This window comes from Aulonocara sp. 'chitande type north' Nkhata Bay, linkage group LG20 (genome assembly GCF_057382095.1).
Source record: "Aulonocara sp. 'chitande type north' Nkhata Bay isolate Kocher_YH1m ecotype deep benthic linkage group LG20, A_spYH_male_GT1.1, whole genome shotgun sequence".
NCBI lineage: Eukaryota > Metazoa > Chordata > Actinopteri > Cichliformes > Cichlidae > Aulonocara > Aulonocara sp. 'chitande type north' Nkhata Bay.
Genome location: NC_141363.1, coordinates 25,248,571 through 25,272,340, shown reverse-complemented (window position 1 = coordinate 25,272,340; position 23,770 = coordinate 25,248,571). Strand labels below are relative to the sequence as shown.

The following is a 23,770-nucleotide window of genomic DNA, read 5'->3' as shown; positions in this document are numbered from 1 at the left end:
ATCTTGTTGAAGTCACTTTATATGGTAGGATAAAGACCCTACAGTGTTAATCTAGCTCAAATGTTCACTTGGATTCACTGATGAAGTAAATGCAATTTGGTAATCAAAGGTGAGTTGACTATATATGTATACTCTGTCATGGTTGGACAAACAAGGATGCAAACCACAACTTAACTGTTTGGCTGAGACAAAACAACAACAAGGCAGTGATCATAGCTTAAATGTACTCAGGATATTGTTAAATATGCAAATATTGTTAATTATTGTTACATTTTCTGTCAGTCTTTGCCAGGTATCCTGTTTGAAGAAAACACTTTGGAGCCACTTGAATGCATGTTTATGAACATATTTGAAACTGATTTCAAGGAAGATAAAAATGCTAAGATTTTAAAGATTGCAAGTTACTTTGTTCATATATTGGCTGTTTGATCATTTTATGATGAGATGGATTGTGTCATTATATTTAAGTATAGTTTTTGAGGTGATGAGAGTAAAAGGATATTTAACTGTAATGTAGCAGCACTGTTATCTCAGATTAATTTAATTTTAAATTCAAGAATTTTCAAGTAAATCATGTTTTAATTATATAGAAATGTGTGGTTAAGGATATAAAGAAGTATTTTAAATGAGTTACAGTGAAAAGAAGTGTCTGTAAATGGTAATATAAACAGAATTTTCCATTTTTCTATTAACAGACATTTGTTATTAAAGGTAGTGAAAATATACTGTAAAATCTACAGAATTTTCCATTTTACCATTTACAGAATAGTCGTGAAGTTTTTCTAAAGATTTTTTTTACAGTGTAATATGATGTGCCACTGGGACACATAGAGAGGGGAGTAAGCCAGAGCACTGTCAGGAGAAACCTGACATAACAAAGAGAAACCATATTTTTTCAATATTGGCCTCTCTTCAATGGCTCCCTGTTAAATCCAGAATGAATCCAATTTAAAATCCTTCTCACATACAAGATCTTGAATAATCATGCTACAAATTTCAGGTACTATAAGGTCCTCAAGATCTCACGAGAGCACTTTGCGCTGAGACTGCTGGTTCACTTGTGGCTCTTTGGATATTTGAAAGTACAATAGCAGGTCGACCCTTCAGCTTTCAGGCCTCTCTTCTGTGGAACCAGATTCCAGTTCAGATTGGAGAGTCGCCTTTTCTGTTTAAATTTTTTTTTTTAAGTTTAAAACTTTCCTTTTAAATAAAACGTATAATTGGGGCAGGATCAGGTGACCCTGAACCCTCCTGTAGTTACACTGCAATACACCTAGGCTGCTGTGGTCTTCCCATGATGCTCTGTTTCTTCCTCACTGACCTCTTTTCTGTTTTTGTGTGTTTATATAGCATCTTGTTATTATTAATCTCTGGCTCTCTTCCACAGTGCAGCTTTTGTCCTGTCTTCCTTCTCTCACCCCCAACCGATTGTTTCCCCTTCATGAGCTTGGTTGTGCTCGCACTGTTGACAAACTAGTGGAGGAAAGTATTTTATGGTGGATAAATTCTTTAAAAAAAACTATTAAACAATAGTTGAATTGTTTAATTAATTGTGATTTTTAAGCATTTATAAAGTTAGTTTGTTAGATCATTGTTCCACAGAGTGGACCTCATGCAGCCCCTGTTTTATAGCAAGGAGTTTTACAAATAACATATGGACATGCTTGTTGCTATTTGTCTACTTAATGCGGTTTCCAGGGCTCCGTGAGAGCAGAAAAGGACCAGATGTTCCTTTGCACCATCTGAAGGTCACCAGCATCAGTCTAGTGGCGTTGGTTGTGATCGAGGGCAGATGTTCCCAGGGTTATCCATTCCATATGGCTGCCACTCGTCCACTGGCCTTTTCACAGCACAGCGCTTGTAAACACGCTTCAGTTTGCTGTTCTCTTTTTTTCTGACCCTGTAAAACATGTCCTAAATCCAATCACCTAGTCCCTTTAGAGGGGATGATGTTGATGAATGGAAATGTGTAGTGGTAGTAGTGACCTATAAGCCCCTATTGAGATTACAGGCAGGCAAGCAGCCAGCCAGCCAGGCCTGGTCAGACCACTGGGAAACGGCTAGAGCTTAAAGAGGGATTGTTTAGATAGACAATAGTGTCTACCTGGTTTTAATCCCCGCTCAGAAAGAGTATAGAGGATTGGCAGAGTTTAATAAATGAAAGTGCTCCTATAATCAGGATTTGCCAAAGTGCCCCTTTGTGTTAATCGGACATTTTTTTACAGCATGGTTTTTGACATCTGCCACAGCAAGTGGTGTTAACCCTCTGCTGCCCCAGCTGTACGCAGCACATTTGCACCAGACTTCATGCAGAGAAAAGCAAAAAGGGAGAAGTAAAGTTACACCGTTTAGTGTTCATGCACATTTCTGTTCTGTTCTGTACTTTAAGAGATGGTACAGAAATGTTTCTTCATAGCATCTTTATTCAGCAGTTGTTGTTAAAAAAGCCTAACGCGGGTGTGTTGCAGCATCCCTTTTTTACCTTATAACTTGTTCATATTTTATAGTGTGTCATAATGTACTTGCATATACTCTATAGGTTTTAGCCAGATTGCAGCCATCATGGCACAACCTCTTTACTTACTTAGCAGAGGCTAATAGAACGGGGATGTGTAATTACTTCAGAGCTAAAATAGAAAGCTGCATTTTATTTAATTAAAGTTCAGCGCATCAGCAGTAAAGCATAATAAAATTGTTTTAAAATCAAGGATTACAACAGTAAATCCCAATGGGCCAGATGTGAGAATGGGAGGGGCCGCTGCATTCTGGGACCAGATTAAACAGAAAATCCCACAGGGCCGCACTGTCTTTTTCCTGCAGCTTAGGGGCTTGTGTGGATTCAACATGCTGTAATCCACCGATTAGCTGATATAATCACCTGTAAATACACCTTGGCCGGGACGTTACTCTCGGCCATTAGGCTCTGGTCTAATGCTCCACATGTTCGTCGGACCGTTTACTGTTGAGACGGGTCGGATTTCACCTCATCTGAACTTTCTGGGAATTTGAAGCAGACGGTCGGCCCAGACAGACAGCTGTACTGACTGTGTGATCCAAATGAGTTCTCAGAAACTTAACTGGAAAATATAAATGCTCTTTGAATCCAAATTAAACCCAAACTAAGTAGAATATAAGTGGTTTGAAGCAGCATTGTAATTCTACTTTGTCTATTTGCTCAAAGCACATTTCAACACTGCATGCTAATACTTATAATTACAATAAATGTTAACATTTTACATTCAAAACTAGTTCAATATTTGTGCTTTGCCATTATATTTATGGTACTAAACCAAAGCTGAAGTTACAGGTGAAAAGGTAACGCTTACACAAACTTCAGAGAAAAGTAATTCACGCACTGCACTGTATATATTTAAGTTCTTACTTAATCTAAATATGCCAATACATCGTCTGCCACTGCTCTGCTGATCTTATGAATTGCTGCCACACATGGTCAGGTCGGTCTGGTGTAATTTGCCCCTCAACGTTCTTTCGCCACCTGCTGTCTGTGCACGGTTAAGAACACAAGAGACGGGAACAGTCTGACCAGTTCATGTTGTTTTAATGCCATGCCGTTCAGATTCAGCCTCTCTCCTCAAATCACTCCATTACATTGGATTAAACCATTAAAAAGAGGGATTGTATCTGTATTTGAGCCTGTGTTGAATTATTATTTTGTAAGACACTTTATAGTCATTACTGAAAAAGGAAACACATTATTTTGGTTCATAGCACATTAATGCCTGGCAAGGAAAAAAAAAATATTAAGACTAAATTGACCCAAAAAAAAAGAAATCACAAAACACAGAAGCAAACAATATAAACAATATCTTATATATAAAACAAATGAGTCATAATAAATATTACATAAACACACAAAAAACTAAACACTTAACTTATTTGGTTTGGGCAACATTTTGAGTAAAGTCCGTAATTACTGATCTGAAAAGCCAAACATCAGTGTGAATGTTACGTTTACTGTTTTTTTTCTTCCCCTTAAATCTCCCAGAGAACACCATTCATCTAAAATGAGAGTCACCACCCCAAACTTTTTATTTAGCCTCCTCTTTCTAGCAAGAAACACAATCACGTGTGCACTCCTTTTGTTTTTCCTATAAATCAGTTCCTGTGTGTGCTTGTAAGCCATCCAAGCCTTTATATAGTGCAGAAAATTCCACAAAACAGCTTTAGTCACACATGTTCTGTCTATTTTTTAGGAATATCTTCTCACTAGTTCAACCTACAATCAAATAAAGAAGAATCAAGTCTTTATGAGCTGATATGCGATTGGCTGCTTTGGACTTGCTTTGCCTTTTTGCACTTTTATTTATTTAATAATTTTTTTGCTGGGAATCTACCAGCTCTACAAGTCTTCCATCTTTGTGTTTGTAATAGAACGGGAGCAATTTTGGTTCAGTCAGGATTGGACTCATAAGTCAAATGTAGACATTCATTCACAGTCACACACAGATGTCTTTACAGCAAACACGTACAAATAAAAATTCATTGTGACTGTAAATGTAAATTCACTCATTAGTGACCTTTCTACTTAACAAAGATAACTGTGCAATTTTTTTTTTTACTTTTCTGAAGCAAACCAGGACTAGTACAAGTATCAAGAGCTCGTCTTAGGTGCCGTTTTCTTGTTCAGCCACGTGTAGAGAAGATTTTCAAGATTTAGTTTTCCCTCTTTTCACCTCAGAAGAAGGGAGAAGTGCAGGACTCAGCTCCACCTTTTCTCTGGTGTGGAGTGCAGTAATGAGGTCTTAAGGCCTCCGCCGGGATGCCTCCTGTCTGTAGGGGCTCCTTACGTACTCCGCCCAAAGTCCAACTTAAGGTTCCAGCCCCCATTAATGCTACTTCCGTTGCAAAGTGCAAGCAGTTAATATCTCTCTGCCCCTCCCTCCCATTTGAGTAATTTGGAAACCAACGCAACAGCAAAATCAAAAACACAAATGGATTGCTATTGTTGTGATGTTAAAAAAAAGGGACAGTCATTGTCCAAAAAGCAACAGGAAGGGAGAGGGCAGGAAGAGAGCGAGTGCATTTGTGTGTTCAGTCCATCCTCATAAAATAGGGATTCTTCCTTGTAATGTCCATATGCCACCAGTCAGCATTTGGAAGAGCTGTTATACCTCCCTGGGGGGAGAAAGGATAACATTAATACACACATACCTTTCAGGAAAAGTACCTAAAACAAAATTTAGGAGCATTTCCTCACTTCCTTCTTTGAGATCAAAAACACTCCTGTATGTATAATAAATATGCAGCTGAAAACAGAAGGGCACAAGGAGCCTGGCTCTGTGAGACTAAGTTTCTTCTCAAACTATCAGATTATTTCTTATATAATAGAAGTAATGACTTACGATGCTGTCAGTGTGGAGTTCAGGACAAGAGTGGTGCGTATCCTGTACAGCTGAGCCAGCGTCAGCTTCTTGTGTTGGCCTGGAGATTTTCTCTTTTTGGGCGATGCCTCCGCTGCTGACTTGGCTTTCTTATCTAAGCAGGCAGAAGGAGTCACTTCCCCATCTGAGCTGTTGCTCTGAGAATCGTTATCCTCGCATTGTCCGTCGGGCGCCCCGTGGCCATGCCTGGCTTCCGCCCTCCTCAGGGTGGCACTGAGTTTGTCAGAGGGCAAGCTAATGCTCAAGCAATCGTCAGACTGGTCGAGGTCAGTGGAAAATAACTCCTTGTTTTCCACTGACGAGTTCTGGTCCAGCTCGGACATGCTCTTACTGTGCGACAGCTTTGACGTGTCCATGTCTCCGCACAGCGATTGGTCCTGCGTCTCAGAGCTGAGGGAGTGTGTGTGGGAGATGGGGTGGCTACCATGAAAGTGTTGCAGGAGGTTGTCTTCGGAGCGGGATAGAGCCAGAGAGGACAACCCCAGGAGGCAATGGAGTCGGGGGTGTACATGAGGCCGCCGACGAGGTTTAGAGGACTGGACAACTGACACCTGAGACCCTAATGAAGCATCCTCCTCTTCTTCCTCTTCTTCATCCACTTCTTCTAATTCTGTCTCTTCGTGCTCTGGCTCCTGACTCTCCCTGTCTCCCTCTTCCTCCTCAGTCTCCTCGCCTTCACTTTGGCCAGGCTGTGGCTGCAGTTCTCTTAGGAGGGATTCAGGGGAGAGGGTACCGTAGGCGCTGTCCATGGAAAGAGAGCGGCACTGGGGGTCCAGGTCCTCACTGTCTGGTCCCGTGCCCTGATTGTGCTCAGTGTAGATGGCGGAGTGGACTCTGAGTGGACTTGACGACTTCTGACCCACAGACCTGTCAGAAAGGGAACCCACAGCGCTATCCAAGTCTTTATTAGCGCTTTCCTGGAGGTTTATGTTGGAAGCAGGAATTTCTGAGTGCTCGCTGGGCTCATCGACATCCATCACTGATAGGGTCTCAGTGGAACCGTCTGATTGACTGAAAGGAGAGTTTTGGTTGAACGTTAGACTTAAAAAGCTCACCAGAAAGCGTGTAAGGAAAACATCAGAGACAATAATGGATCACTTTAAGGAATAGTTTGAGATTTTAAGAAAACAATTTGTGTAGAGTTCTATTCATGTTACAAAAGTGCAGCAGATTTTATTCTTTACACTTCAGTACCTTGAGTTTTGCTGATCCTTGTGACTCAGCAAAGGGGAACTTGTAGTGGAGTTGCTGCTCTCATCTTCCTCCTCCTCTTCTCCATCCCCCATACATCTCTTCTGACTGTCCTGCTGGCGGAGGAACTCCTCAGTGCGAAGCCTTTGGAGCTGGTTCTAAATTGAAAAGCACCATTTACATTAAATATGTAAATGACTGTAAAAATTTGTGCTTCTAAAGTAAAAATTAAAAAAAAAAAAAAAAAACAAACAAACAAACAAACAAAAAAAACCACACATAAAAATCTCATATCTGGATGCTGTCCGATATTTTTTCTATAATAAAACATTGCTATCCTACCTGGACATTGCAGATTGCATCTATCCAACTTCGCCCCTGGGTGGCGCTGTTGGCTTGGAAAGTGTACGCTGCCACTGCACTCTTGAATTCATTGAGGTAGATGAGGATGAAAGAGCCTGTAGGAGACATAAAACGTGAAAAATTTAGTACTCTGTGGATTGAAAAGTCACCTATATAATTAAATAGCTTCTCAAAAGGTGAGAATTTCCTGGATTTTCTGCTTTATTAAAACAAATATATATTATTCAGGAGTTAAAGTCAGTATTTGAGCACTCACCTGGGTCTTTGAGTTCCTTACAGATGACGTTGTGAATAAGGAGAGGCTGACGGATAATTTTGACTTTCTCCACTCTTTTCACCGGCTTAGTAATTAGCAGCAGGTCGGTGAACAGAAAACAATAGACCTCCATCTGTGGGGACAGTAAACTCATTTCAGTTATGGTAACTCTTGTAATGTTTTACACATCTGCAGTTTTTGTGAGATTTTACGTAACCGCAAAGGAAACATGAGAATCCACGTGTAATCTGAATATAAAGATAAGAGCTCATCGTGTGTTTCCAAGCAGTCATGCGAGTCAATCTTACCCTACTGTCTTTGCCCTCCTTCATCCTCAGCGCGCCCTCGAGATGCAGCTGTCGAGTCTCTTCCGGAGATACATCTCTCATGGGAGCCATGAGGTCAAAGTGGTTGTACTCCTTGAGGATCTGAGGGGGGAAAGATAAAGGCATGAAGCAGAGTTTGACATGAAGTCTAATTTTAGGGCACTGGGGTATTGTAAAGTGTTTCTTACCTTCTCCACTTCTTCACTGCTCCCCTCTACAGCCTCATAGCAGTCTATACGGGCAGAGATGGTGGCGAGCTTCTGTTGTTCTTGACGCTGTCGCATCTGGGAGTCTACGCTGTTGATAAAGCCCTCTACTGTGGCAACCTTAATTGGAAAACAATGACAAACATACATTTGCATTCAGACCTCAGGCAGGGTGACAAGCAGTCAAAGCATATACTTTAGTGTAAATGAGAAAAACAGCACTTTCTAAATGCTTTCCAAGTTCTTACCATGCTGCTGACAATGTCACGGGTTGCTGGTTCATCTGTCTTCTTGAGAAGAATCTTCAGTAGGAGCGGGTATTTGGTCAGTCTCTGGTGAGGCTTTGCCAACATGTCGGCCAGCTTCAGACGGTTACACTGCTTATTGGTCTCTGCCCACTGAATTGAGTCAGACAAAAGCAGGAAGTCAGGCATCAGAAATGAGGAGAAAAGCCAAGGATGAGTTTTTGGGCAGAGAGCATCTGGGATTATCGTAATGGTAAGAGAAACCTTACCGTGACGTAGGTCCTGAAGAGCTCATTGTCCCTGAGAAGCGTGCGCATGTACTCCATGCAACCCTCCTCCTCCATGCAATAACGGATGTAGGGCTTGAACATGGTGCCAAACTGAACCCACACACAGAAACAAAGACATGCGTCATATTTACTTCTGTCATCAGGAAAACAAAGACGTACTAGCTGCTAATTCACGTTTCTTATCCTATTTATGCTTAAAAATTGTGAAACAGCAAGATTTTATGTTTACTGGCATCCAGTGCAGTGTACCTTTAACCCAACTAATCAGGTGAATTGATAAAACACCTAAACCTTTATATGAGTCATAGTTACATAATCAGTCACACTTTTATATTGAACATGTAGTTACATGGTAATTACATTATTTATTAAATATAAAACCCTGGATTTTTTGACTTTGGAAAGATGCACTCAATGCTTTAAACCAAGATAAAGTTTCTATACTATTTAAATTAACTAGATGTCTTTCTTTTTTGTTGTCTGGGGGTGCATGCAGGGTTTGGATTCTCTTTTGTTGCATCTGTGGAGTCTGAAACTAACCGTTCTGAAACCATGGTGAAGGTCAGTGGGGTCGAGCAGAGCCCGGGCTTGCCTAGCCTTCTTCAGGGCAGGCAGCATGACCTGGGTCCAAAGGGAGGTGTGGAGGCGGACGATCTCCTGAATATTGCTGAACAACTTGGCGGGTTCCACCTCCGTCAGCAGCCCGCTCTCCTGCAGGTTCAGCAGCCCACACAGGAACAACTGCAAGAAGGGAGACATAAAAAGAGCGTAAGCCCTGAATATTACGACAGTAATCTGATGTAAGGCACTGCAGTTACGTCTAAACTTAAACTCCTTGTTTATTAGACAGCGATATAGGCCCCACACTTTGTCAATGTCTAATGAAAAAGAGCTTCATTGTATGTCTTATCTTTTACACTACACAACCCTCTTCATCTTACACAGTATGCAATTTATATATGCGTGAACAGACAACAAAAGCATTCTTTGCACTTACATCAGTGATGACTCGGAGTTTCTTTATGTAGGTAGCCTCTGTGTGCAGCAGCTCCCATATTGCTTCCTGCTGGTGGAACTGGCGTCTTGTCAGTGTCTGCGCACACACAGATTTTATTCATAAACATACACAATATTTATACGTTCCTCTCAACTGTTACAATATTAGCGTAAACTTCCTTTAGATTAGACATTTTAATCGCACCTCATTCCCATGTCAGAGTTTGGAGTACAACGATTACATCAGACATTTAAGCTAAATACTAAAACTCCCCAACAATATTTCCTCAGAAACTGTTTACATATACAAAAAAGTAAGAAATGAAAGGACAGTTCCAAGAACTTTTAGTTATTAATAAATGAACAATTAACTAAATGTTCACTTTCAAAACAAATCAAGTTACTGATTGCTTAGAATAAGGATAAGTGGTACAACATGGTGTGAGCCTAACAAACCATTTTTCCGCTTTACTCTTTAATTAAACACATCTTTATTATTTCTGCATACTTCCTTATGATTTCATGCTATAATGTAAATTGTATCCATACGTCAGTCGCGACGGTTGCTTATTGTCTTAAAAGTTCCACAGGAAATCTGTCACCCAACGCAACAAAAACAACAGTTGTTTCCTTGTGATGTTCTCATATTTTTTTACCGTAACTCACATCACCAACATTATTGTGTTTCAGCAATCAAGACAGTAATGTGTTCGGTGTAACTAACCATCAGAAGTACATTTACAGTATGAAAGACAGTATGTGTTGAGCAATAACTGCTAGCCCTGCTGATTGATCGTGGACTCGTTAACTCGTTACCATGTGCAACAACTCGGCGACGGCATGAGATGTGCGGCACAGAAATTCAGTTCCTTGTGGTAACATAACAGCGAAGTGCATTATAACCAGTATTTCAGGAAAAGAGGCATCAGGTTGAGTGTAAGAATGAGAAAGATAGATATAAGGAAGTAAGAATTGTGCACACACCAGAAACCAGCATGCATGCAAGTAATGTCATGAATGAGGAAATTGTAATGCCAAACCATTCGTGGTTCAGCATTACACCACTGGAAGTTACAAATATCTGCATTGATTCTAGTAGGAAACTGATTTTTTTCCATTATGTCTGCGCATACACGACAAGACAAAAGTGTGTTTGTGTGGTTTGCTTATCTGCACTGTACCTCTGAGTTGTCCAGTAGCGTTTGCCAGCTGTCCTCTAGGGATAGGTCGATCTCCTCCTCCTCCTCCTCCCAGGAGTCCTGGTGGAAGGAGAGCTGTCGTGGCACCTTTGGCAATCCAAACAATGAGTAGGTCTGGAGTTTGCTCTGGAGCTGCTCCAGTCGATCCACCTCCTGCGATCAGATAAAAAACAATTTCAAAAACAGATGTGACTATTTTGAACAGAAACATGAAGAGACGCAAAAGTAACTGTCCATTTGTGTGACTGTTTATTGTTACATTCAAACTGTAAGTAGAGAGGGGTCTGTGTATTATAAGCATACACAATCCCGTCCTTGCTGGCGCCTAGGCCGCTATTCAGGTCTTTGTTCAAGCTGGCAGGCCTTATGTAGTTATGAAAATGAGCTCCGTGCATTGAGACCATCTTAACAATAGGAGACGGGGAGTGGGGTGAGTGCTACAAAACAGTGGAAAGAAACGGAGCGGGAGGATTGTGCTTCTTGAAAACAGTCAACAAAAAGTCAGAAATGTATGGGGGGGAAAAAAGATCCAAAGTTAGGACTTCTCGCTAAAGTTTGGTGTGAAAGCAGCTCAATGTTGTTTAACCCTACAATATGGAGGATGCCAAAGGTCCAGACCCAGGTGCAGGATCTCTGGCCCTGAGGGGATTTAAGGGGACCAAATAAATTGAAAAGGGATGGGCCCAGCAATGACAGGTGACTGACAGAAACTGTCTCCATTTGACATCTGCCACTGTTAAGGATGTGACCTCAGGGGATGAAATACAATGGAAGGCATGTTTGTGTGTGGGCGCGTGCCTGTCCTTCATTAGAATCAAAGTTGATTATCATTTTCAAAAACCTCTGATCCAGAAAGAGAAAGCCTTTGCTTAGGTTAACCTTGCGATCTTTAACGAGAGCTGAAAGGCAGACGGCGTTCCTTTTAAACAGAGCCAGGTTTACGCCTTCCCTATTGCCTATTTTCCATTCCTTATGATAAACTTGTTTATCAGCCATGTGATAAAAAGTTAAAAGTAGGAAATTTCCAGAAAGGATAGTGTTTTAAAAATCAAGATAAGAGTGGATAAAACTGAGTGCTAACAGAAGGCTTTTACTCTACCTACTCATTTCCAGAGCTGCTGGGTGGAAAGTATGTGAGCCAACAAGTCAGGAGAACTTTGAAAGGAAATGACTTCACCAGGGCTCAAGGGGGATATGGCCTTCTGACCCCCTCCCACTGCTGCTTGCTACTGTTCTGTTTGTTTTTTTAATGTTTTCTTAATCTCAGACATCGTCTGGGCAACAAGCCTGCCTCCTACAGCCCTTTATAGCCAAAAGAAAGTGCAGCACTTTCACTTGGAACGAGATTGCACTCGCTTCTGTGATCATGTGATCGCAACCCTGTCGGCATTACCTTGCCAAAAGACCCCGCTCCAGCGTTGGAACTGAAGAAGCCACTGAAGCGGCTGGCAGCACGGTTCTTCCAGCTGTCGGGCCCAGCCCCTACAGCAGGTAGAGAGCCACCGATCTGTCCCAGAGCATCTGGGGTTGGGATATTCGCCTCACCCAGAAACTCTGTTATGTTCTTCCTCCGTCGGGCCTGACCCTGCGAGACAGAGAGAACAGACAAAAATCAGTTACATGATAGACTGTAATAGGAGGGGAAAAAAAGATCCAATGAGTGAATGAGGGGAATTATAACTGTTTCCAGCCAGACGCATCGAAAGAGACAATGACGAAATGATAGGACAAACAGGAAATCTGAAAGGGGAATTCTGAGCCAGGGATGACATCAACAGGACCGTTAAAACTATCCAAATGCCTGGACACAAACAGGAGAGGGAAGGACTGCCACTTCCTCGCTGTGTATGTTCACTGCATCACAAGGAGCAGGCGGGAGGTTGTTCCAAAAGAACAGACGGCCGAGTCTGGCCATTGTTCCCTGTCCATTGTTACCCTGTCAGCAGGCCCTGGCGTGCGCCCTCGCTCATGCAATCTCTGTACACTTTACGAGCAGCAGCAAAGCAAACAAACAGGGGCCACCTCAGTATCTGAGGAAGCAGTTGTTTTTGTCGTCGGAGTGTCAATGCTGAAGAATCTGCTGGTCAGGAGTCAGCAAGAGGCAGGACATCGACACCCTGCCACACTTCAAACACAGCAAAAGGAACTCACATTCCTGGACACTGACACCATTTCTGAAACTCGCCGTCCATTCCAGTGAAATTCTTTTACTCATCACCCCCCCAGAAACACAAACAAGCCTACACAAACACAATGTGGTAAAAACACCAAGCTGCTGCACTGATGGATATCACAGATGCACTTTCCAATTCTTCTGGTCCAAAACTGTCTGACTCGTGAAATTTCACAAAATAGTAAACAGCCAGTTTTAATTCATCACAGCCTAAAGTTTACTATTACAAATAACTGACATATAATTTGAGGACTATCAAATTTTAAAATGTACCACAGATTAAAGCAAACTAAGACTGCACTTGACTTTTACTTTAGGGGAAACTGCAGGAACAAGAAGACTAGATAAAAAGCCTTGATTACTTGTAAAATGTAAACGGTTTTCAAGATAAAGTAATGATAACTGCCTGTCACCATAAACGTTTCTAGCATGTATATGTTACACAATGGAATGTAAACTGAAGCTAAAAAATGAAAAACTCTGACTGAAATGTTGCATTGTGAAGACTCATTTCAGGAGGGCCTTAATGGTACCACTTAACTACAATGAAGGTGCATAAGTGTCCTATACAGGGTTGCATAATGAGTAAGTAAATCTAAATTTTTAGTCCTTTCATCTTTCAGGAGTTATTACCAAAGAGAGCAGTGACCTAACTGCAGAGTGACATCTTGGCTTTAAAACAAAAACTAAAGTGAAAGAGGGGAAAGGGACAAATTTGGAGGCGCTTTAGTTGAAAGGGAAACGAGCATGGAGCCATTTAGGGACTTTTTGTTGGTCCAACTGGTCAAGGACACAGGTGGTAGGAAGTGCCGAGTCCCCATGGTCAAACAGGGAAAATCTGAACCCTGTGCTACTGAGAGCGCACGACTGGTCAAACTGAAACCTGATTCATTTGTCTGACTTTGCTGTACGAGGCAATCAAAGAACAGGGTTTTATACATTTAAAGGAGGCTGTAATAATGGCAAAGAAAAGCAGCTAAAGTATTTCTACATATCAGATGGCATACATGAAGGAAACTTTGGATCAGAAATGAACACCGTGAACAGTTTAAAAACCTGTTTTTGAGGAAACCACTTTCAGCCTCAAGGCCAGGAAGTTGTAATTATAACCACCAAGGGATAAATGCCATCAGCAGTTTCCCACCATATTAACAGTGCTCACCATTGAAGCCAGCGGCATGTCAAAAGTAACAAAAACCATCCTAATCCTTCAATTGGATTCATGGATCGCAGCCCATTCTGGAGCCAGCTGCTGCTCTCTGTCAACCTCTCGCCTCCTCTCTTTCCACTTCCACTGTGAAACACACATCCACGTCGTCCTCGTTGTTCAGTTCAGCCGATGCAAAGTCAGTCAAAGAAGTCGAATGACAGCTACAACACTCCCACGTTATTTCATCATCAGAACTTGAACTTCAATAAGTCTGCAAACGCCTATTCCAGCTGACAGGATCCGGGTTACCCGCCGCGTCCTGCAGAGTCCGATCGCAGCTTCTCTTTGAGCCGGGACGTATCTGTGTCCTGCCCTGCTGTTCCGACAGTCAGCGGTGAACCTACTCACTGAGGCGCCCAGCCTGCTTGCATTTCACACACGCACTGGCCAGAAGTCATAGCAACCAGGAGGATCCTGCCTCATTGTGTTGGGCAGGAAAGAGGAGGCACCAGAGGAGGCTGATCTGAATATTAGGAGGTGGAGCTTTTGCGGCAGCTTTCAGGGAGCTCCCTGGTTTGAACAAGCATCCTGGTACTTGTGGTGATGCCAAATGGTCTTTAGTCTCAACAGGCTGCTCTGAAGTACAAATAAACTATCAACTCCCTGCTTGTGAATCAGGCACACTTTGGTTTTCTTCCCTCCCCCAAAGGATTCACCCCCCGATTAGCCCTGCTTGTAGTGCAAGCAAATTGCAGTTTGGATACTTCTTTTTTTACTCTTATTTGGACGCAAAGCCATTATTCTTTGCCATCTTTAATCGCTGTTTTGCTTTAGAGATCCTTAAACAATGCCAGGCAACGGAGTCAAAACAAGGAAAGAAATTCCCCAATAATGACAAAAAGGGAAATCCCCTTTGTTTACTTGCTTGTTTTAGCACATTCAAAATGCTGCTTATGCCAAGCAGATAAGCTCGAGCGGGCGCACAGCTTCTCAAAAAGAAAAGGCTCAGAACTTTCTAGATAAAGTAGATTACGAGAGAATTAAGTCCAGAGATTGTTGGGGTTGTGTGAGTTTACATTAGCTATTTTTTTGTCAGTATCTCAGGATATTTGGGTTTTGGGCTGAAGATCAAACAAAAGTTGTAATTGGCACTTTGGCATACTGAATAAATCTAATCAGATTATTATAATTAGCATAACAATAGATCTTGACTACAAGAACTATACAACAGTTGGTAACAACTCTAAACATTACAGTCAAAGAAATTATATTTATCTTAGTAATTACACTGCCCATTAGTTCTTCAGTCAGACCAAATATAGATGAGTCACAATAATAAAACCAACTAATATAGGTCTTCTTGTTACAACGCCTGCAACACAATGTTTTTTCTGGATTACTTTGAATCCTGGCACACACAATGGTTTGATGACACTCCCCAACAAGCACAGCTACACACCCTGCCATACTGCAAAACCTGGTGCTGGTTTGGTTCCCAAACTCTACAGACCCCAGCCATAACCTGCTACTAATAGGACTCAAAGGATCCAATAGCACCATCCTGGTACCAGACAACACAGACATATTCTATGATCCTATGTTTTGGTGGCATAATGAGGATCTGGTGGCAAACATTAAGCCGCTCAACTCATTTCTGCCCAACTAATTATGTTTACAAGCTTTTCCTCGGGCCTACTGTGTAAACCTGACCTGAGCGGTCTCTGTTATAAAGCAACACAATTTGGGAACAGACTTGTTCAGCAGGTCTAGTTGGGGCCAGTCAGGTTAATGATATCAAGCACCGAGCTTGCCCACACAGCCTTATCTTATCACTGTAGTTTGTAGCATCAACCTTGGCCTGTAAAGAAGAACAATCATAAAATGGGAAGGGATTGTATTGAAGTAAGTGGTGACAAAGAGAAAAGTAGTGCCCCCCCCCCCCCATTACTCACTGTGCCCCTTCAACTACCTTTATGCAACTGATAACAACTTCCCTTGATCAGGAAAGTTGATTAACGATGGGAAAAAGTGTGCACACTGACCTTCCTCAAAGCTTGAATACACACCAGCTTAAGCAGTAAAACACACATAACGTGTGCTTAACCAGGAAATTAAAGCTGAGAGAAACTCCACGTTAGTCAACACACATGTGCCAAATATTTGCCATTTTTAAAAAAAGCAATCATTTGATTAAAAAAATGACTCGATTATTTGTTCACTGCAGCTAAAAAACAAAAACATAATTTTTTTAGACAAAGAAAAGCAGTAAAAATACTCATATCTTCCACTGCACTTTGACCAATCAACAGGCCTCTCACCTGACTCTCAGTTAATGTTGGTGTCGGTGGTTCAGGAATCTCCGTGTCCACATTCAGTAGGTCCCAGCTGCGCCAGGATGTAAGACGGACAAAACGAACCATTTTCCACAGGAAAAAAAATTTAATTAAATAAATAAGACCCCCGATTTGGGGGAAAAAAGGGTCCAGAGTAATCAGAAAAGCAGAGGCACTTCCAGTAAATTTAGGAATTCATTTCCAGGAAAGCACAGTCCTGACAACAGTGCAAGCGGAGAGAAGCATCACACTTTCTTCTCTTGCATAAGTTTCACTCTGTCTGCCTAAGCCTTCAGGTACTGTGTACTGAAGACCAAAGGTCACACAATCACAATCATAAAGGTGTGTGTGTGTGTGTGTGTGTGTGTCTGCTCTGCAGAAATCTCCTCCTCCAGGCATTAGGGGAAGTCCTTTGTCTTTCCAGCACACGAACACGCCTCCTCACCCTTCTCAGGGTTTTGGCACCTCCCACACTATATGGGGAATTCATAATGGACTCTTAACAGCTAACATAATTACTGTAATTCTACAAAAGACATGAATCATCTAAAGTATTCACACAGAAAAATGAGCTAGTTTCAGCAGCTAATAGATCTAATAGGTCCAGATACACCATTACTGGGACTTTTTACAAATAATCTTAAGAAGCCACAAATGCTAACGATTAGTCTGAAACGTACTGATAGCTAAAATAGCCAATTTCCACTGGAGAATGACTAACGATTATTTTTTTTATCAGTGAATCTATCAATCGCTTCCTTGATTATTCACTTAACAAAATATCAGCGTCCTTATTGCGCACTAATAGGTCAAAAGGCAAAGCCATTGAAAAATCCTCAGATTAAAGGAACTTAAATTTTAATATATTTGGCTGATCTGCCAGGAAAAATAATTTTACTAGAATTAATCAAATAATTCATTATCCAGAGAGGAATTACAACTCAAATCTACAGTAAGATGTCTGTTTTTTAATAAGATATAAAGGATATATAGTGATTAGTGATCTATTAGCTAGAGCTGATGTCACGAATGAAATGGCACCGTGTGCACGCAAGAGATCAAAGTCTAACATTCATACTTATCAGGTCAATCAGAGGCACTTCTCACCCTATTTTTTCAAACAAAGCGCTCATGTTTCTGTTCAGTTCTTAAGATCAATCCAGCAGTAATGACCCTGCGTGACCGCTGCTGACTGAAGCATTGTCATTCAGAATGATTTCTTTGTTAGTTTGCAAACTGGGCAGCTTTGATCTATCTTACAGGTCAGACAGTGAAAGACGAGTCCTTGATGTGATAGTCTGAAACACAAGAGCACCACATTAACATCCACAGCTGTGTAACACGGGGACTGAAACACACTGTATGACCTGATTTAAAAGGAAATAAAGACAATTGCTCCTGTCAGTTTCTCTTGCATTTCAAAACAAACGAAAGCACACTGAGGGCACTGTATGAGTCGATTCCTGCAACACGAATACAGTAACAAAAAACACTCTAAAGGTGACTAAAATGCGTAAAAATAAAAGGAGACATAACATTACTCCCAACTCTGTGTCATCAGCTGACAATTAGTCTGTCTACATTATCAAGTTTCTCAAGTCCTGAAGGCTTTTTTTGGCCTTTTGTTAGCTACAGCAATTCCAGAGTATTTTCCCAGCAACCCGTCTGTTATGAAACAACATTATCAACTGTGGCGGCATGGCGAATACCAGACTGTTACTCTTACAATCCCCAAATTCCACCAGCACGTCAAGTGTGCCACTAGGGGTGACAAGATTCTGGACAAAGTTTATTCCAACATCAAAATGGGCTACAGGGCCAGACCTTTGCCACATCTGGGTCAGTCTGACCACTTGTCACTGTTTCTAATCCCTGCATATGCCCCCCTCAAGAAAACTGCTCTTACCATCACAAAGAATATTACCATATGGCCAGAGGGTGCCTCTCAGCAGCTGCAGGACTGTTTTGACAGGACTAACTGGGATATCTTTGAACATCAGGACTTGGAAATGTTCACAGACTGTGTCCTCTGCTATATAAAACACTGCATAGACACTGTTACAGCAGTCAAACGGATCCGGGCTTATCCCAACCAAAAGCCCGGGAGGTCAGGCAGCTGCTGAAGGAGAGGAACATTGCGTTCAGGTCTGGCAACAGGGATTACTACACCACAGCCCGATCCAACCTGAAGAGAGGCATCAGAGAGGCAAAGGGGGACTATAGGAGGAGGATCGAGGACCATTTGAAGAGTAATACCAGCCGGCAGGTGTGGCAAGGCATCCAGCACCTAACCAACTATAAGATCAATCTCGGAGCTGCGGACGGTGACCTGGAGCTGGCAGAGGAGCTGAATATCTTCTTTGCCCGCTTTGAGACCAGGGTACCGGAGGTATTGGAGCCACAGCAGCAACACGCCACCCATAGCAGCACCACCCTCACCCTGGAAGAGCACGAGGTGAGGCGCATGCTGCAGGCTGTTAACCCGAGGAAGGCGGCGGGTCCTGATGGTGTGCCAGGTCGAATATTGAGGGATTGTGCAGGACAGCTGGCTGGGATCTTCACCAGGATTTTCAACAAATCCCTCGCACAGGCGACTGTCCCACTCTGCCTGAAGTCCTCCACCATAGTCCCCTTGCCTAAGAAGCCCCACATCACCGGCCTGAATGACTACAGACCGGTGGCACTCACCCCAGTGGTAATGAAATGCTTTGAGAAGCTGGTCCGCAGACACATCACAGCAGCCCTGCCCCGCAGCCTGGATCCACACCAGTTTGCCTACAGAGTCTCCACACACTCAATATAAAACTGTCACAATATCTAAAGTCAGCAAACGCAACATGAGGCAGTGTAGTGGTTTACACATTCGCCTAACAAGCCCCTGGTTTGATCCCAGGAGGAGACGCAAATCCCTACAAACCAAGAATCTGACAAGTTAAACTACTCTTTTAAACTACTCTCTTATTCACAAGGGCTCGCCCTTGTGAATAAGAGAGCTGCTTTCTCGAAACTCAAAGCCTCTGATGATTAAAAGCTGAGAACAGAAATGTAGTATGAGACAACGTGTGTCCAGCACATACAAGTATTAGTATTAATATTAATAAAATAAAGTATTTCAATGTGTTAATTACATTTTTTTTCTGCAAAACTATGGTAGAAATGCAATTTTTGTATGCCATAATGGATGCACAAAGGATATCTTTGAAATCCAAACTAGGATGCTGGTTTATATTTTGGATCGCTGCATCAATCATTTTCTTTTCTTAATAATTAGTCATCAGGCTGTGATGTGTTAAAGAATTATACAAAGAATTATAAAGCTCTAAAAACGTTGCTTTACACAGTTTTTTTCCAATAGTGTCAGCCTTGCAGACTATGATAATTGCAGCTGTGGCTGCAAGCACAGAAGCCCGACACATCAGCTGTTCAAATATTATGTTTATGGAGCTCAGCCACTCAGGAGAGAGTTAAAGGACGCATTGCCTTAAAGGGAGAGGAGATAAATCGACTTAAGACAGTGAATAAACTGAGCTGCACCAAAGCGCACTACACAATAAATCAGGATTATTTTGATCTGTGAATCGTGTAAAACTACTCTAATAGAAGCTGGTAACAAAAACACATAGCTGGTCATGAGCATAACAGGTTTCAAAACATCAAGTTTCACCAAAAATATTTACAAAGAGAAGCTAAACGTGTCAAATCTTAAATGAAAAGTGCTCGGATGTGGGACTGGTACATAAATTTCACCAGAAGCTCAGTGCCAGCTTTTTCTCCAGCTTTTTCTTCTGTGTCACAAAAGGATTACCAAATGTTTTTCCTAACGTGAGGGCAGAGTGCATTATGGGAGGCCAGAGCCCTAAAACACATATGGAGGATCCATTACCCAACACCAGCTCCCTTTGAAAGCTAACACAATCCAACTGCAAACTGTAAACCGAACCCCGACACTGGATTTGCGACCTCTTGATAAAAGAATAGTGTTTAAAGTTGAAAGATTTTTGAATTCTTTTATTCAGCCTGAATCACACCCAGTCAGAGGAGCAAGGCAAACTACCAGAGGTCAGCCGCTTCTGTGTTGTATTTACAGTTCTATGGCAACAAATGGACTTTATATTACAACGGTGAGAACACTAATCAGAGTTATCATCATCAATCATGTTTTTCTGACAGTGACAAGGTCCTGGAACATGGCTGCCTTATCTTTATGAGAGCTGTAAAAGTGAAAGATCTCAGGTTCTGTTGTAGGGAAAAGGGAAAACAAGCTTGTGACTCTGACTTTGCATCTCGAAGCTTCTGTTTAACAGTGAGAGAAACATTTAAACATCTTTTAAGTTTTCTTTTTGCTCAATTTTGATATCAATCTGGGCACTAACCCTTGGGATTAATAAGGTCACCTTACCAAATAAATGGGGAAGGGTCTCAGCTTCCAGAGATTTGAACTTAATAAAATTATGTAACTACAGTTGATCAACAAATAAACAAACAAACAACCCTTATAAACACAAATGAATTAGCTGGACCTCAGGTCTTCTGCAGGTCAGAAGGCACCCTTAATCAAAGGGGATGTGGTGCAAAAGGTACAAAAGGACGAAATAACTGGCAAATGGTGCAATTAAGTGCATCGCAGAGGTTGCATACAGGGCTATATGGAAACTATCAGCAGGGCTGGATTGCATCTTTCATAATCAGCATCATAAAACAATCATTCTCGATCACGAAAGCTATTTCTAGCCTATCACAAAAGTGCCAGGAACCATAATATAGGAACCATGTGATAATAAACATGAAACGCCTCATTTAGACAAAAGGGTTAATTCTGTCGAGAAGGGACAGGGTTTGGCCACAAGCTGATGTCGTTCCACACTCAGATATGCGTGCGTTGAACAGTTAGTGCCAAAACTACTGCTAGTGCTCAAACAAAGTTCCAAGCTACAGCTGACATAAAATACGGGCCACTAACCAAAGTGAATCACAGGGTTTCTTCCCTTTCTTCTAAATCATTAAACTGGCTTCCCATTTCCAGAAAATAGAACCCGTGATGCCGTGTCAGAACTGTTAGGAAAGATGAGGAAATGCTGACCACTCTGTTGCATCATTGTGTTTTAGCATTTGGGAAATGAGGAAACCAGTTCATGCAAATCTGAAACTGATTTCTCAGCATTCCTGCTAAATATAAGATTTCAGTTTCTCAGCAGGCTGGCGTCAGCTTCGCCATATTGTTCCTTTGATAATGCATCGAATGGCATCATTGTGGTTTTGCCAGGTCTAAAAATGTCTGAACAACATTTTTCTCAGAACTGTATATATTACAATTTTCAGCATCAGTGTTACCGTTACACGTGTGCAGGTGATACAGTGATAAACCCCCATATCAACACAACTAGATGGCCATCCACCTTCACCACCTTTGCTCTTTAGCCCACAGGTCGTGGCGCCCGTGATTTCTAAAAACCTCGGTCTATTTTACACCAGCTTGGACCCAGATAAGATGATCTTGTTTATACACTTTTTTTCTCTGCATAGTGAAGTCTGAACTGTGAACTCTAGGTACACCAAGAATTTGTGTTCACTGACAATGCTTTTCAGATGTGCTTCTGACGCCATTCAGGGATTTCCATTACAGACTCAGGTCTGTTTTTAATTTGAAAGTTCTGCCCAAGGGGCTGAAGGTCAGAGTCATTCAGGGTCAGTTTTCATTTTTGTCCCTCATGTGAAAGGTTTTCCTTTTGGTACCTATTATAAAATATAAATAAAGAAATTCCCATATAGTCATGCCGATTAAAAAAAACAAACTTTTTCTAAAGTTTCTAAACACTTTTTCCACTACTCAAGAGGAGTGTCTTAACATTTTGAGATAAACTACTGTGTCTTCTGGTAGAGCTATGCACTTTACTGCCACCATGAGGACTGCACTGGGGTTGTCACTCTCATTACTCTTTCAAATTCAGCGTAAATAAGGCCGACGAGCATGAGCCAGCACTGTGGGTACTGAAGCTCAGTAGTAAGAGTCCTGTAAAGAACGCAAAATATTCCACTGTGCAACAGGTCAGACTGTATGACTAATACTGGGTTCCTGAGCAACCTCCAGTGTTTATTTCACAGCTTGATGACTCGTCTTCATGACTTACCTTCACAGATTACCCATAAAACGCTTTAACCAAGCCTCTACCCGTTCTGCTGCCCAAGGCAACAATGACATCTGCTCACAGCGCGTATACGAACACACACAATCAAACTCGACGTGCCGACTTGCCTCTGGGATGATTAGCAACCAATGTTTGACGCAACTTAAATGACATCTGACAAAGCAAAACTGACTGAACTTGAGAAAACTACAAATGTAAACTACAGTACAAGTAGTATGTGACAAATCTTACTACACTGGTTCAGGATATGGGGTTACTCTCAACCAGTACACAAAGACATGCTACTAGACTGGAAAGTGATGACCACATTATGGGAAAACTTGAATATCTGCTTATAACAAACAAGCAAACACGACAATACAAGTCACCACTCATACTATGTTGTTCAGAACATCAGTCAAAGCAATGTTATGGAGAGACTGCTTATAATAAGTTTTTTTTTCTAAATAGCATCAGCTAGAAAATCTTATTTAATTGCAACCAGATACTGCACCAGCTGATGCTGATTACAGTTTCAGTCATACAGACATATACAGAAATATCTGATCAGCCAATCACATGGCAGCAACTCAACGCACAAAAACAAGTGCAACTTTTCTGAAAATTCCTTGTTGATGCCAGAGGCCAGCAGGATGACCAAACTGAGCTGATCAAGTATTGAGAGTAAATCAAATAACCGCTCGTTACAAGAACGGTAAGTAAGTAAGTAAAATTTATTTATATAGCGCTTTTCACAGATTTAAAAAAAAAAAAAAAAAAAAAAAATCACAAAGTGCTTTAGAACACAGGAAATGGAAATATAAAACAATATAACAGTAAATAAAACAGCAAATAAAACAATATAAAACTATAAAAACAGCATAAGAGGAAATTAATCAAATGCTTTTCTAAATAAAAAGGTCTTCAGCTGTTTTTTAAAAGAATCAATGGAGTCCGTGCAGCGAAGAGACAGTGGAAGAGAATTCCACAACCGCGGTGCCACAGTCTGAAAGGCCCGATCACCACGAGTTTTAAAACGAGTGGGTGGTACCACCAGCAGTCTCTGATCTAATGACCTTAAAGCCCGAGAAGATGAATGTGGTTTCAGCAGGTCAGATAAATATTGAGGAGCTTGACCATGTAGGGCCCTAAAGGTTAGAACTAAAATTTAACAGTGAAGGGAGGCCAAAACTTGAGTGATATGAGATCTTCTCTTTGGTCGTAAGCACCGGGAATCTTCCCACATCCAAGAAGCTAATCTTCGGTACCTTCTCAGTCGCACCTGGACACCGGCCCTGGTTCCCCTACTTCTTCTTTTCTTCGTGTTAAATCCCACCGATATGTACGGTAACATGCACTCAGGTGAGGAACACACAAAGGGTGGAGGGAAAAATTTCCTGTAATTGTCCCAGCTGTCAAAGTAGCTCTCCATTGAATCTTTGATATACAACAGTGTGCCCCAATCATAAGTATTGGTGGCAGAGACAAAATCAAAACACAGGACGGTAAAAATAA

At 41.6% G+C, this 23,770-nt stretch overlaps 1 protein-coding gene across 4 annotated transcripts in view; it reads right to left on the bottom strand.

Moving 5' to 3' along the window:
* Positions 1–3,540: 3,540 nt before the first annotated feature.
* plekhg5b (pleckstrin homology domain containing, family G (with RhoGef domain) member 5b) overlaps positions 3,541–23,770 on the bottom strand; it is a 77,821-nt gene continuing 57,591 nt past the window's right edge. For all 4 annotated transcript variants that reach the window (XM_086276805.1, XM_086276808.1, XM_086276809.1 and 1 more), the window contains 13 exons: positions 11,868–12,059; positions 10,457–10,627; positions 9,277–9,372; positions 8,820–9,020; positions 8,259–8,369; positions 7,993–8,142; positions 7,727–7,864; positions 7,521–7,640; positions 7,213–7,345; positions 6,936–7,051; positions 6,597–6,751; positions 5,364–6,413; positions 3,541–5,136 (listed from right to left, as the gene is read on the bottom strand). In XM_086276805.1, the coding sequence (XP_086132931.1) occupies positions 5,127–5,136; positions 5,364–6,413; positions 6,597–6,751; positions 6,936–7,051; positions 7,213–7,345; positions 7,521–7,640; positions 7,727–7,864; positions 7,993–8,142; positions 8,259–8,369; positions 8,820–9,020; positions 9,277–9,372; positions 10,457–10,627; positions 11,868–12,059 (2,643 nt within the window). In that variant the 3' untranslated portion in view covers positions 3,541–5,126. The remainder of the gene's footprint in view (positions 5,137–5,363; positions 6,414–6,596; positions 6,752–6,935; positions 7,052–7,212; positions 7,346–7,520; positions 7,641–7,726; positions 7,865–7,992; positions 8,143–8,258; positions 8,370–8,819; positions 9,021–9,276; positions 9,373–10,456; positions 10,628–11,867; positions 12,060–23,770) is intronic.